General features: G+C 26.6%; 1 protein-coding gene across 1 annotated transcript; it reads right to left on the reverse strand.

The window, feature by feature from the left end:
- Positions 1-10,059: 10,059 nt before the first annotated feature.
- LOC113553650 (syntaxin-16-like) lies at positions 10,060-12,129 on the reverse strand. Its single transcript, XM_026957094.1, has 6 exons — positions 11,995-12,129; positions 11,166-11,443; positions 10,984-11,104; positions 10,746-10,911; positions 10,393-10,679; positions 10,060-10,312 (listed from the first exon to the last, which is right to left on the reverse strand). Exons 2-6 carry the CDS (start codon positions 11,420-11,422, stop codon positions 10,130-10,132), a joined length of 1,014 nt encoding a protein of 337 aa, XP_026812895.1. The 5' UTR covers positions 11,423-11,443; positions 11,995-12,129; the 3' UTR covers positions 10,060-10,129.
- Positions 12,130-14,778: the final 2,649 nt, after the last annotated feature.

Consider the following 14,778-nt stretch of genomic DNA (forward strand, 5'->3'; position numbering starts at 1 on the left):
CTAAATTTTCTAATCTAATTACACAGGTACTCGTAATTACTAATTAAATAAATTTAAAAAATATAAGTAAAAATAATAAAATCTATATTTATAGTTTATACAAAGTAAAATTAAGACGGTATAGTACCTATATACCAATGTACATATGATATACCTGTATATTTAACAACTGAGTATGTGCGATTAGAAATTTGGAAATTTGTTGTTATAAATATTAACTTGTTTCTTCAATCCTAAACACTTTAAGTAAAAGAAGTATATTTAAAATAAGAGAAATTTTAAATTATAGTTGTCATTTAATTTACTTATTTTTTTTATATAAATATATATTATATACCTGTATGGTTAATAACCATTGGTTATAGCTAGGTATCTATATATTACACCCTCTCTAAATGATAATTTAACAATAAGTATAAGTGGTGGATTTGAAAATGTACAAAATAAATATTTGTGTGGTGTAATTCAAATAAATACTCTATTTTCCCAGTATCATTATTTTGGATCAAAGGATAACAAAGGGAAATATAATGATAAAAAATTTTGACATTTCTTTCATAAGAAAAACATATTTTATTAGTTAAATTTTTTTTGAAAATATTTAAACATTCAAATTTTTGTTTATCGCATACTTCTAAATAATTTTTTTTTATTAATAAAATAATTTTTGTAACATTGAAACAATATATTGAAAAAAATTATACAATGATTTCATGACTGTCCGTTATTAACAGGTTTTGCTGTAGTGTCTGTAGAATACACATAACATTATTAAAAAATATATTTTATACAATATACTAACCTTATCGGAATTCAAATTGTATTCTAAATGTATAACTTGTAATAAGTCAGCAATTTTGTCATAGCTATGTGTTCCTTGAAATCTACGACAAGCCAAACTTGATGATCGCCATTGGAAATTATCGACATTAATCCAACGTACTGTCACGTCCAAAAAACCTATTTTCTTTGATGACCATATATCAGTTTTTAAACATAGTTGTGGGACATACGTATTTTATATCTTTTGTATCGTTGATAATTTTTGCTTTAGTATCTTCAAAGTTCAAATAAATTGTGTACTTTTCTCCTAAGATTTCATCGGCTAAAAATATTAATTTTTTTAGTGATTTCAATATTTTCAAATATTTTTTTGAAAAATTGGTTTTTTACAGTTCTTAATGGAACAATTGAATCTATAATAAAATTAGTTATCTATATTTTTCTCAAATTGGTCTTGCGTATATTTATCACAATGTACTCTATAATCTATACTAACTGAATTTTCATTTTTAGAATCGTTAATTTTTAATATCGTTTTATTGCTAAATAAATATATGAAAATTGTATTATATAATTTTCATATGAATGAAGAACGGATTGATCGTGTCTTCTTTTGAGATGAGATTTAAAATTTGATGTTTAAGATAATGATCCTTTTATTTCAACACAACGTGACTGACATATTACGCATGTAGCAATTATTTATTTTTGTCCGTTTTAGATTTTATTTTAAAAAACTTACCACCTAAAATGAACACAGAATCTGTCATTTCATACATTTCAGTATTTGCAGTTAACTATTGTATTGAAATTATAAAATCATGCAATTCCAAGGAATTCATATTGAAATAAATTGATATTTTAAATTAAATCAAACACAACTGTCACACATTCACATGTACTCGTGAATAGAACTAACTAAATTATCAAATAGGTATTAAGTGTATACATTTTTTCTTTATTTTAAATAAATAAATAAGTAAATTATTCTACATTCAAAATACAGTGCGTTCAGATTTGAATAAAAGTATATTCGAAGTTTGATCCGAACAGCTCTTTATTTAAACTTATAAAAAAATATGAAATCCAATCTACGTATACTTCTACCTATATGGCTATACACGATAATAGGTATATTTTACTTTAATATCCAATTGCAAGCTACAATTTCATGGTATTTGAAATATGAATGGCATGTGAATGTGCGAATGCTTAATAAAATATAATAATAATATTTCATAAACTACGTGTCTTAAATTCGATTTCTATGTGTCGAATTATCGAAATACTAATATACAATACTAAAATCTTAAAATGTATAAAATATAGTGTTTATAACAATCATGTTAATCTACTAATATACTGTTTGTCCAATGGCCATTAATGTTGTGGATTTTACTTATTTAATGAAAAAAAAAACAATAATAATATAATATTCTGCTTTAGAATGTGTGGAATTAGAGCGGTTAACAAGTAACAACTAGAAACCATATAAAAATATATTTTCAAAAACATCAATACTTTTTGAAGTAACGATTATAGTTTGTAATAGAAGAATCACCTAGACCTAGTATACTAAATAGTACAAAAATAAATATAAATCATCTTATAATATATTTGTATTTTATATACAAAAAATACATTTTTATTTAAATAATCATATTTGAAAATTATTTGAATTATCATCTAGATAATATTTCGCTCAATTCTAAGTATAAGACATAAGTAATGATTTTTGTAATTTAAAATGAATACTACCAAGTATTGACTAGGTATTTCAATATTTGTATTATATTTATCATGATGTTTTTCGAATTCGTTGTTAGTAACTGGTAAGTAACTGTACGGACTACAGACTAAGGCTGACGTGATGATGATTAAATATTAAATAATGAACCATTACTGGTCCATTAGTAATGGACCGGATCTTTGTGTGTTTGAAGAAATAATACAAATTTATAAATAGTGTAAAAAAGTAATACACCTAATGTATATATACCTAAATCATGAAAACATTTCGACGAATTATTCGTTTTTTACTTTTGTTATTTTTGTTTTTTTTTTTTTTTACGTTTTTCGAACTTGTGAACTTGATTGTGGGTAACGATAGCTTATATTTATTATAAACTTAATAATGTATGTAATATATTATGCTTCTATATTTAGATAATACGATTAATATTTTATTAAACACATTTATTAAATTCAGCTACTTATATTTATTTTCATACATTATGGTGACATTTTCAGTATTTGTTTAAGTGAAGTGCCTTTGAAAGTTTTATATGCCAATATTCAAAGTGGAATCTTATTCCCAGTAGTATGATATGTTTTCTTATATTGAAACAGTTTTCCTAACTTTCATAGGAGATTTAAAGTTTATCGAAATATGTATAATAGGTACACTGACCATTGAGTCTTTAGAGTTTAGATATCTACCATTTTCGGGTAAAAAAATGGCCGACGGCCGTCCACATTTTTAATATTTGCTTCGTTTTACATGCAATTTCATTTTAGAAAGATTGTATGAACCGATAACTACTGAAACTTACAGCGTTATATATATTGTAAAAATAACTTTTAGTATTGAAAGAGATAGTCTTTAGTATAAAATGGTCTAAAAAATATTGTATTTTTCTTATATAAAGAATCTAAGAACATTGTTTAACCTGATAAAGTAATAACTATTTTACTCTTAATTATTTACCTATTTTACTTGTTAAACAGCCAAACAGATTTAAACAATTATTGGAGGGACCTATAATATACCTAATGCTATTAAAATAAAATGTGTATCGATTATCGACAGAAAAATTCGGTTCTATAAATAAAAATAATTGCTTACCTACCTTTAAAGTAAATATATATGCATTAATATATTTAAATTAGTTCAAGATATTTTTATAGATATGAAAATGTGTTTAGACAGAACTATTTGTTTTATGTTTATTACCAATTTATATAGGGTTTTGATATATTGTTCTTCTATCTACAATTTGTTTACTCCAATTAAATAATATTTACCGAGCTAAATTTGTTGAAACCAGATGCGTTTGGCATTCGCTGGACTGCTAGACCAGCGTTTCCCAAACTGTTGTCCACACGTACGAGTATAGTATACCAGAGAGGGTCTGAGAATGTAATAAGTTTAGTTCAGAAAATAAAGCAATCAATTTAGTATTATTATTTATTATTGTTTTTAATTTAAGGGGTCCAGCAGAGAAAAAGTTTGGGAAACGCTATGTTAGACGATCAATGTGTGCTCGCACAACGGGCTGTAGACGTCGTAATCAATTCACCTAATCCGTGGATCGTCCAAAGCGCCTGTCATGGTAACGTCGGTTAAAACACTGAGTAATACACTGTACCGTTTAATGAACAATAATAAGAATTAATAACGAAACAAAAGCTATCACAGTACATCTGTGTATATCGTATACATATATGACGACTATTGGACTATCTCTAACAGACAAGGAAATCTGGTCACATGACGGTTTTATGACGGTGACGTGATATAGTCACGTTATAAACACTATAGTGTTTTTTTTTATGAACTTTACAAAACGCTATGATTTTGTATTCAACATTTATATTATATAATAATGTTTTACGTGTTCATACCCTCATACTTATGTATATAGAATATTTTTTCATCGATATTTATAGAAAAAAAATAAAAATATGTCAAATTTTTATAAATTGCTTAAAAAGAGTCAAGATATTTTAAACATTTTACCATATTATTATATTATTATCATCTAGTAAAAATTTCAACTATTTCAAGTATCTATGCAAAGATGGTTATTTTTTTTTCGAGTTAAACCAAAATAAGAAAATTGTTTTTTTACTCGACGTAAATATTGTATTTTGTCAAAAACTAAGCATCAGACGTTTAGAAAAATGTTGTAAAAATTCGTTTTCAATGTTTTGATTCAATTTTTATCTTTTAAAAGTATTAATTTGATCCAAATTTGTTATCATAAACTCGCTTCTAAATTGAATATCGAAATTTTTTCTACTATTTAATATTTATGTATACATACAGACAAAAATCGGTGTTGAAGTCGATATAACGTTTAATGTCAACTATTCGACAGACCGATATTACGGCAATTAAACGTTATCTTATTATTATTTAATATCATTATCTGTGTCTTCTCACGGTCGGGTCAGTATAACTACTACGGACCTAAATTGTATCGACCATTAGTAGCGTCATAGCTAGTAGAGCGTTCACACATATAGAATTATATTATATCAATTATCATATGTATTGTTTATAATATTTTATATTAATTTTCAATATTAATTATTTATTTAAGTATTTGTATTTTACGCTAACAATAAATTATACCTTTACCGAAGTACGGGTTATTAGTGATTTAAAACATCCCCCTTCGGCTCCAACAATCCGAGTTGGATAAATTAATTTAATATAAGGTAATATTGATGTATTATTAATGTTCAATTTATTTATATATATGGCTAAGTATTTAACTTTAAAATAAACACTGAAAATATAAAAATAATACTTACAACATATTATGTAGCAGAAAAATTATCATTCAACTTAGGGGTTCCCATTATAAAATAAAAAACAAAATACTTATTTTTTCAGATTTAATTTAATAATAATATCTATTTACTATACAAAAAAGTTTTGTATAATATATTTTCCTTGCATTGTACCTATAAATAAATATTTTTAATTTAAGGAAATAAAGGAGGACCAGAGTAGGCTGATAAGAGATGTTGATTTTTAAGGGATTGGTCAACAAAGTGAATCAGGGATAGACCGTTGTTTTGAGACAATATTTAGACGAATTTTATTTTATTTGTTTAATAATAAAAATAATAATTATTTGGGGCATTGGTTTTCAGAATATTTTCGTCATTCCTTCTTAATTACTACCCTGCTCAAACAAATGTACCTATATACATAATACAAAACAAATGTGTGAAAGAAAAACAAAATTTTTTTGTGAACACAAATATAGGTTAATAAGTAGGTAATAGGTATGCTATAAATGAATCAATAAAACATATAGTTTCAACAACGATAATTAATTTAAAAAATGAAATGAAATAAAAACCAGATAGTATCCCTATGTTTACAAGGCGTGGTGTGTAATGAAACGGCGGGTCTTGGGTAAACGTGAATTTTCGGCACAAGACGACCGAGACCGGCTGGTGTCACCCAACTGCAACAGACGGCGGATTGTCTGTGCGCGATGGTAGATGGTGATTGGTGACCGTTGATAGACGATAATAGCGACGACGACTTGTGAATATGTAGGTGGTAGGAACAATAGTGCTGTGCGCGGATTTCCGGAGCAAAAAAATCGGTGAACCACTGCACCGATTATCGATTCGTTGGATAGGTACGTTATTTTATACTGGGCTCCGGCTCGGCAGGCAGCTCGTCAGTATACTCTATACCAGGGATGGCGAACCTAGGGCATGAGTGCCAAAGGTGGCACGTTGATTAAATTTCAATGGCACGTGAATAATTAAAATAATTAAAAATTATGCTGTTTATAAAGTTTTGATTATAACTGTTAAAAGAAATACAAAGAAACAAATTATATACATTTAAAAATTATAATTACTAAAAATATGTGTTCTTACTTAATAAAATAATGTATAATAAATCGGTAACTTTATTTTATCCTAAGAAAAATGAATTTTCTTTTGGGCACGTGAAAAATTTTCAAAACCTTGATTGGGAAAATTTGGCACTTGACCCCTCTATAGTATAGAGCAGGGGGTCGAGAACCTGCGGCTCTTTGGTTAATTATCAATCGAGATCCGTAAAATATAAATTATATTATACCCGCATTATTATAGTGATAAATAAAGTTTTTCTATATTTTCTAAATTTAAGACGTATTATTATATTGTTTTTATTGCTTACCATTTTCTCAATAAAATAATAATACTATCTTTATTCTAATATATGTACTAATAAAATAATAATTTATACACCACAATTAAAAAAAAGGTTGTTCAAACCTGTGCGGCTCCCTAGATATCATAGTTTTGTAATTTATTGAAAAAATGGCTCTTTCTTACGAAAAGTTTCCCGACCCCTGCTATAGTGCTACACACTATTATTATTACATTTATGATCGATTAAACAAGAACCAGGGGCAGTTCTCAACCTGAGCATACTGCTCCTTAGGAACACGCGACAATATTTCAAGAAACGCGTGAAAATGTTTTAAACCTAAAAGACATAATTTAACATGAAAACTTTAAATATGAATAATAGTTTTTTATATTTTTATAAAAATAAATTTACTAAGGATTAAAAATTGTATTTATATCGATCCAATATCCTTGCATTAGTTTCATTAAATTAATTAAATTTATGACGTATATATAATAAATATCATATATTCTAAGTATAATTCAACCTTATAAGGGGTGGGAGTGTGTCCTTATACGGTATAATATAAAAGGTGGCATGGACATTAAAATAAGGTTGAATACCAACTACCTATCCTTGGTTTAAACCAGGGGTGGGCAACTGCAGGCGGCCCGCGAACTTTTTTATCTTGCCCGCGCTACATTTCCAAATTACATCATACAATTTCAAAGTCAATCATCTAGAGTTCTATACTCTATGATAAATTAAAATACATATTTTGAACGACCTTTTTTTTGCTCTATACTCTGGCCCGCTACATTTTAATTGTCTAAAAATTGGCCCTCTAATATCTTTCAGTTGCCCATCCCTGGTTTAAACTATAGAACTATACTAATATTTTGTATTTTTTTTTTTTTTTTGATAATGGTCCATGATTCGTGGATGGAACTGTTGCATACCTTTTTTTATATGCCGGATCGAAATTGGTATTGAATAAGGATCTTAGGAAGGAATTCTTGTACAGTCTTACTTTAATAGGATGAGTTTACCATTATCATACTCTTGGAACTTTGAAGTTCACCCAAAACCGAGTCTCTCCCACCTTTGATAATACCGCCGTGGTTGCTGTAACTTACTCCACTGTCAGATGTATAATCCAGCCAACCTTAATGGACTCGGCTGTTTTCTCTTTAGCGTCCGTGGATTGCCCACCGGCCACCGCAGAACTGATTCCAGAAGCGTTGCAGCGGTCATGTCGGTTACTCATTGCTGGTCCTATATATTGTATCAGTATGTGTATCCATAGACTGGCGTCGTCTTTGCCCGGGCTTTCTACCATCAACTGGAAATCCTAGGCATACACGTTCGGAGATTCTTCCTGCAGCGACACAGACGTCATGAATGCTACCGCTACCACCCTGTCGACAGCGCGTATAGCTCCATTCATAATAGCTCTCTAGTTCAGTTACATACTCGTTGTGCGCTTATTCCTCTTTTTATTAAGTTTCTTCGGTTAGTTTTGAGCCTATCTTTGTAGCCACCACCGAACCCCGGCATCTATCGTTTAATCGGCCTCTGCATCTGCAGAAGATCCGTGATGTTGAATGTTTGGGAAGATATAACGAAATAACAATATATAATACATACAATTTTAGTCGTTAGAAAGAGAAATTCCTTTGGCCCCGTTTTCAAGTTACATTCGCTTATATAAGTATGGATTAATTACGTAATTAAAGTTTACCCGCGGTAGTCACGATAATGTCATTCAACGGATAATATCAAGGACTCGAGGTTTGTAGCACGAGAAAAAAACATCATCGATTATCCGTTCATGGTTCATGTACCTACGCAACAAGTATAATAAATAAATATCATACAATATAGGTGATGTCGTCATTCCGTTATATTTTAATATTTATAAATAATTGGAATATTATATAAGTATGCTCGTGCTGGATACGCTCATAGGAATATTACTTTAACTTTTTTTAATTAATAATTAGAATAATTTTAGAATATTTTACTAATAAACTTGTACGGTTGATGGACACACTATCTGTACATATTTATATATACTAACTGTAGCAACAATAATCTATAATCAACTAAAATATAAGTGTTTTACTATATAGACTATGTTAAATATTATTAGAACTTAACGTGTATGATACATCTGCCAAATATCATACATAGTGACAGGTTCAGTTTTTTTAAATTTTATTATATAAAATTAAAACAAAATTCAAAAGTTTTGAATTTTAGGCATTTTAGAGTTTTCCTAATAATTATAAAAAACTACCAAACAAAAACACACATTAACATTAGTTTTAAACAAAATTGGTATTAATTATAATTTATAAGTAATACAATTTTCAGAAAGGAACAACTATAGGAAGGTACCATGTATTGATCTTACAATGATGTTTGTTTTTTCATATTAAATATTAAGGTGGGAAAATTTAATTATCTATTGGTGTCTTTTGATGAGTAATCAGTAAATTACTAATAAATATAATAATATGTAACACATATATAGTGAACTAGTGAAGGTTATTTGTAAGTACCTATTTTCTGTTGACATGACTTAATAACCAACCCTGCCTCTCTACAAATTATAAGAATATTTAAATTAAATATAATAGTTAATGTATTTTTAAGATTCTTAGTGACTATTTTTTATCTTAACACTTTTTGGAGTAATTAAGTATTGATTTATTTTGAAAGAGGTTTTTAATAGCAAATTGTTTTATTGCAAAAAATGCTCAGTACTTATCAAAATAATCAAGAAACACAAAATTTTTATGTGAAACCTGTTTTAACAAAACATAAAATCTTTTTTACTATTTAATGTAATTAAAAATAAAAAACAGTAGACTTGAATTTTTCACCAAATATTTATGTTACAATTTTATAGACATGATGTAATTAATAATAGTTGGGTTCTTTTAATGCTATGTATATACATGTTTTATTTTTATTTCAATTGTATATTAGGTATGTATCATGTTTGATACAGTTTTATAAGTTTAAAATTTTGAAATTGTAATATAAAGTTTCTAATACTTAAACAGTTCATACCTCAATTAAAAAATATCAACAAAAAAACAGTCACAATTTTTTTAACATAGTTCTTACAAAAGTCAGTTTTAATACATTTTATAGAAGAAAAATAAATCTGTAATATACTCTATAAGATAAATTTTAATAAAATAATTCATTTAAGAACAATTATATGAAATAATTAAACAAAAATAAATTTAGATCAAAATGTTAACTTAGTTTGGCACGAACTGTCATTAATATAATGTTAAAATTAAGCAAAATACATTTAAGCTACAATAATATATTTAACAGTCTGTTTCAACTGTATTTATTGTAAACATAATAACATCATATAAATTTATATTAAAATAACGATAAATAATAAATAGTACTTTTGGTAAACAAGGAGTAAAGCATAATAAGATAAATACCTTAAAATTTTGTTATATCCAAAAGAATTAACAACATAATAGAAATAGGAGCTAGAATTAAAATACACTTCATTTTTCTATTACTTCGATGATATTTTTCTGCTTTAATTAACTCTGCTGCACCTTTTTTAACTCTGATTTCAGTCTGTTCAATATTGTAGTCTATTCGATCTAAAACACTACCCTACAGAAACCAATTATGCAATTAGATTTTTATATTATTAAAAGAAACTAAATAAAAATAACTATGAAATTTAAACTAACTTGTTGAACAACCATATGTGCAAGGTCTTTAAATATATTATTAAGTTCAAGAACAGAACTGGATATCTGATTTGCTTCACGTTCCCATTGAACTGCCATTTTGGCATTTTCTTCTTCAATAAGAATAGCAGCAAACGTTTGTGTTTGATTTGACTGTTGCATTTGTAACTGTTGTCCAAAAGAATTAGATGAACCATTACTAAACATATCTAGTAAATCAGAATTTGAAGTGTTTTCTTCGGTTTCAAAACACATTTGTGATGACATAGCTTCTCTATGTTTGATTTCTAAAAATATAAGTATTTTAAGTATTTATAATAATAACATAAATTATATAACTTATTTAAAGTTACTGTTAAGATAAATTTGTTGTGAGTTTCGAAATTCGTTGAATAAATTTTGTAATGATGACACTAAAGCAGATGACACATTGTATGAAAGTTGGGATTCTTTGTTACCAGATAATCCACTTGAATGTAATCGGATTTGTTGAATTATTTTTTTTGTTGAACCAAATATCTGCAATATTATAAGTTTTATTTAGTATTAATAACTAATAAAATGTATTTAATATATGAATAATTTATATACTCTTGTAATATCTAATGTGAGATCTTGGATGTGTTTCTCTTGTAAACTAGAATCATCAAGGGTAGGCCTTAATACCTGTGCATCTTGTAATGATTGTAATTCTTTTAATTTGTTCTGTAACCTAAGATTAAATAATTTTAAGTATATTATTGAAAAAAAAAAAAGAGTTATTTGGTTAAAACCTGGTAATAGAATATTGAGCATCTTCAAGTAATCCAATCCATGTTGGTGGAGATTTTTCCTGAGAACGCATTTCAATAGAATTTGTTTTAACCATAGAACGACCAGCTTCCATTAACGCTGCTTTGTCATTCATACCTTCATCACTGTCTGTATCATAATCATTATGTTTAGATCCTTGAAATGAATATATTCCCCTACTCTGGATGGAATTTGTCCGCATTAACAAAAATATGTCAGTAAGACTTCTAGAGGCCATATTATTTTCAAATTGATTTCTCTATAACATAAACAAAATAATTAATTTGCAATTGTACATTACATTATCAAGTATATAACAAACTTAGTCATTAAAAATATGAATTGTGCACTTGTGTTGCATATAAAAAAATATAATAGTATACAGTTAAAGTATTATTAAATTTTTATAAATTATAAATATTGATAAAATCTTATTTTATGCAATGAACTTTTATTTATAAATTATAAAGTTAAAATAAAATGTGAACACTTCCATGTAGTAAAATAATATTAAAATAATGTTAACTGACTGTAAAGTGTTAAAATAAAAAATAGTTACTACATATTCTATGCGCTCATTTTTATTTTAGATAATACCATTGATTATAAATACAACTATTTACTATTTATAATCAATAATATTACATACCTACTAACTTATTTACCCCCAGTAAATAAAGTATAATACTAGTTATAAATTGTTAATAATTTTTCAAATAGTTAAAATGAAAGGTAATTAAAAAATTGTCAAATTGCTGCTCAAATAGATATTGATTTTATAATATAATTTAATATATAAACAATTCTTACTTCAATATACAGTAAGTTTTCTTGAGTCACAATTTGTTTTAAAACAGTATAAGAATTAAGAAAAGGACATAAGACATATGGAAAAACCTAAATTGAAAGTTAATATTATTATTTTTATTTTTCACTATTGACACGCCTGTTATCACTCCCTTAAATTTTCACTTCATGTTATCACAATTGGCATAATTCTGTAGCCTTATCATCCTAACCGTATCAAACATTTAATAAAAATAACATTTCTTTGGGTTTATATTGGAATAGTAAATATTGTATTACAATATTGCTCTCAATCTGTTTCTATAAACGTATAAACTTTTAAATTCATCGAAAATTAAATGCATACATTTTATCTTATTAGGTATGTATAAAATGTTGACAAAATTGAATATTTAATCGAAAAATTACGATTTTAGTTATTTTGTTGTAGTTTCAAAAATATTGATTGTTAAAATGTTAAACCTTTGAACATTACTCAATACGCATATAATTATTTTATAGACATAAATATTTAATTTTCATTGCAAATTTTAATTTAAAATGTCTTGTAATTATGATTTGTATATTAGTTCAGCACTTTTATTGATTTTCGAAGTGCTTTTTAAACTTCTGTATTATTGTTTAGTGTTTTTAGTCTTACAGTTTACACTAGTTATCGGATATAAAAACATTTATATTTCTTGCTTTGGAAATTGAGTACAAATATTTCAAAATTAAAATGACTCGATCTTAATAAATTCTTAATTTCAGCAAATAATAACGGTAGTATAATTTATAAATCATAAGATTTAATCCCGAATACTTAAGACTTTAATAGCTCTTAGATTATATTTAACTATTCTAGTAACCTGATTGCTAAATATTTAGGGTTTTCTAAATTAACAAGAATAAAAATAAGTATAGAACAAGCCAGATTTATAAAAATACCATCATTAATGATATTAAATATAGTTAAAAAAAAAAATTATTTTATAATTAATCAATTTCAGTGAGATTACAATAATTTGCAAAAGAGATATCAAAGAAAAAAATCTAAGTTATAATTCTTTAGTAAATTCAGAATAATATTTTAAATTTTTATATATTTAATATATTTATTTATATTATTACCCTAATTATTAATTTATCATTATTATACTTTTCAATTTTCATAATATTATATACAAAAATAATATATTATATTATATTCAAGCACGAACGCAGGGGGGTTGGGTTTTTAAACCCCTTTCGAAATATCAGGAACAAAAAATATTACCTGACCTATAAATAAATAGTATGAATAATAATTATATACATTTTTTCAAGATACCCCCCACCCCGAAATTTTTTCCTACGTTCGCGACTGGATATAATACACTATTATTAGTAGTATTTTGGTCACATTACATTTAATTTGTCAATACTTACTTTGGTAATAAACTAATAACAATAAACTTTGGTCTGTCGATATTTCGTACCTCTTGATACCTATTTTGACTGTCATTGTTTCGAAAAAAGGTTAGATTTAGGTTAGAATATTATTTAACTATCTAAAGTACCTTGAAGGTTTTATTATGATATGTATTTCAATTTTAGCTATCTAGATATCTAGTAAGAGGATTTTAAAATTTAAAAATGTCTTACACCGAGAATGATATTCCACGAGTTGTCAGTCCTTATTTCACGTATACAAAAAAAACTTCTGTGGAGGGGGGGGTGGTTCCAAAATATATTGCAATACAAATTGTGCCGCAACATTATACAACAATTTTTTCCTCGACACTCGAAATTATTTCGGCGGGGGACCTGGCCTGAGTGCCTGACGCCTGTATACGTGCGACATGCCTAATATCTATTAATTATTAAATTATACTTAATATCAGAAACTACGGAGTAGAGAAAATTTTTCCTTAGTTCCTTACATCGTGCATTCGTGCCATTAATTAAAAATGTATAACTAATAATTAACTATTATATTATTATCTGAATCTGTCTATATTTTTTTATTTATATATGCCGCTAGATAGCGCTGTCAAATACAAATTTAGTTTTTTTTATTGAATTTGCAGATTTTCTTGGTGTGTTTTTTTTTCTACAATTACCAATCACAACTAAACTAAACATTAAGTCCAGACAGTTCAGTTGTACAGTGTCAGTGGCATATGCAGTGGTATAGAAATTAATTTCAGGGGGGTTAAAAAAAATTTCCGTTCTTAAATTCCAATTAATTATATAATCAAAATCAATGTCCGTACCAAACATACATTTCAGGGAGGGTTTGAACCCCCAAACATCCTCTATATACGCCACTATTCAGTGTAACATTGTTAATTGTCTTCTGCTTAATGTGAGTGACCAGAGAATAATCCACAATTTCACGATCTTATAATTCATCATTAATATTATATTTATTTAAATAGGTAATTAGTAATAAGTAGGTAGGTATAATATAATTTACTAATGTCTAATACAGTAATACATCTCGTATTCGTATTTCGTATTACAAAACATTATTTTCGTTTCTTGTTAACTGTTAACTGTTAAGTTTATATTAACATTACTTTATTTTTAATAAAATGTATTTTTTCGTAATAAATATAATAATTTAGTTTATGTCAATATTAGTGTTTAATTTAAGCCTAAAAAGCTTAAAAAAAAAAAGTTGATTTAAACCTACTAAATCATCAATGTTAATACTTTAATAGTCTTCTTAGACTAGCTTGGGCTACATACAGAGAGTATACTTCAATAATAATTTGTTCTGCTTCGATGAGAAAATTGCTTCCTTGATCTTTGTCATCATTTATA

This window comes from Rhopalosiphum maidis, chromosome 2, assembly GCF_003676215.2.
Source record: "Rhopalosiphum maidis isolate BTI-1 chromosome 2, ASM367621v3, whole genome shotgun sequence".
NCBI lineage: Eukaryota > Metazoa > Arthropoda > Insecta > Hemiptera > Aphididae > Rhopalosiphum > Rhopalosiphum maidis.

Bases quoted from the DNA above. Each gene is read 5' to 3' on its own strand.
- LOC113553650 (XM_026957094.1), bottom strand. From the start codon at position 11,422: ATGGCCTCTAGAAGTCTTACTGACATATTTTTGTTAATGCGGACAAAT. The intron at 11,105-11,165 runs GTTTTAACCAAA...ATTTAATCTTAG, and splicing joins GCTCAATATTCTATTACCAG to GTTACAGAACAAATTAAAAG. The intron at 10,680-10,745 runs GTAACTTTAAAT...TTATATTTTTAG, and splicing joins ACAACAAATTTATCTTAACA to AAATCAAACATAGAGAAGCT.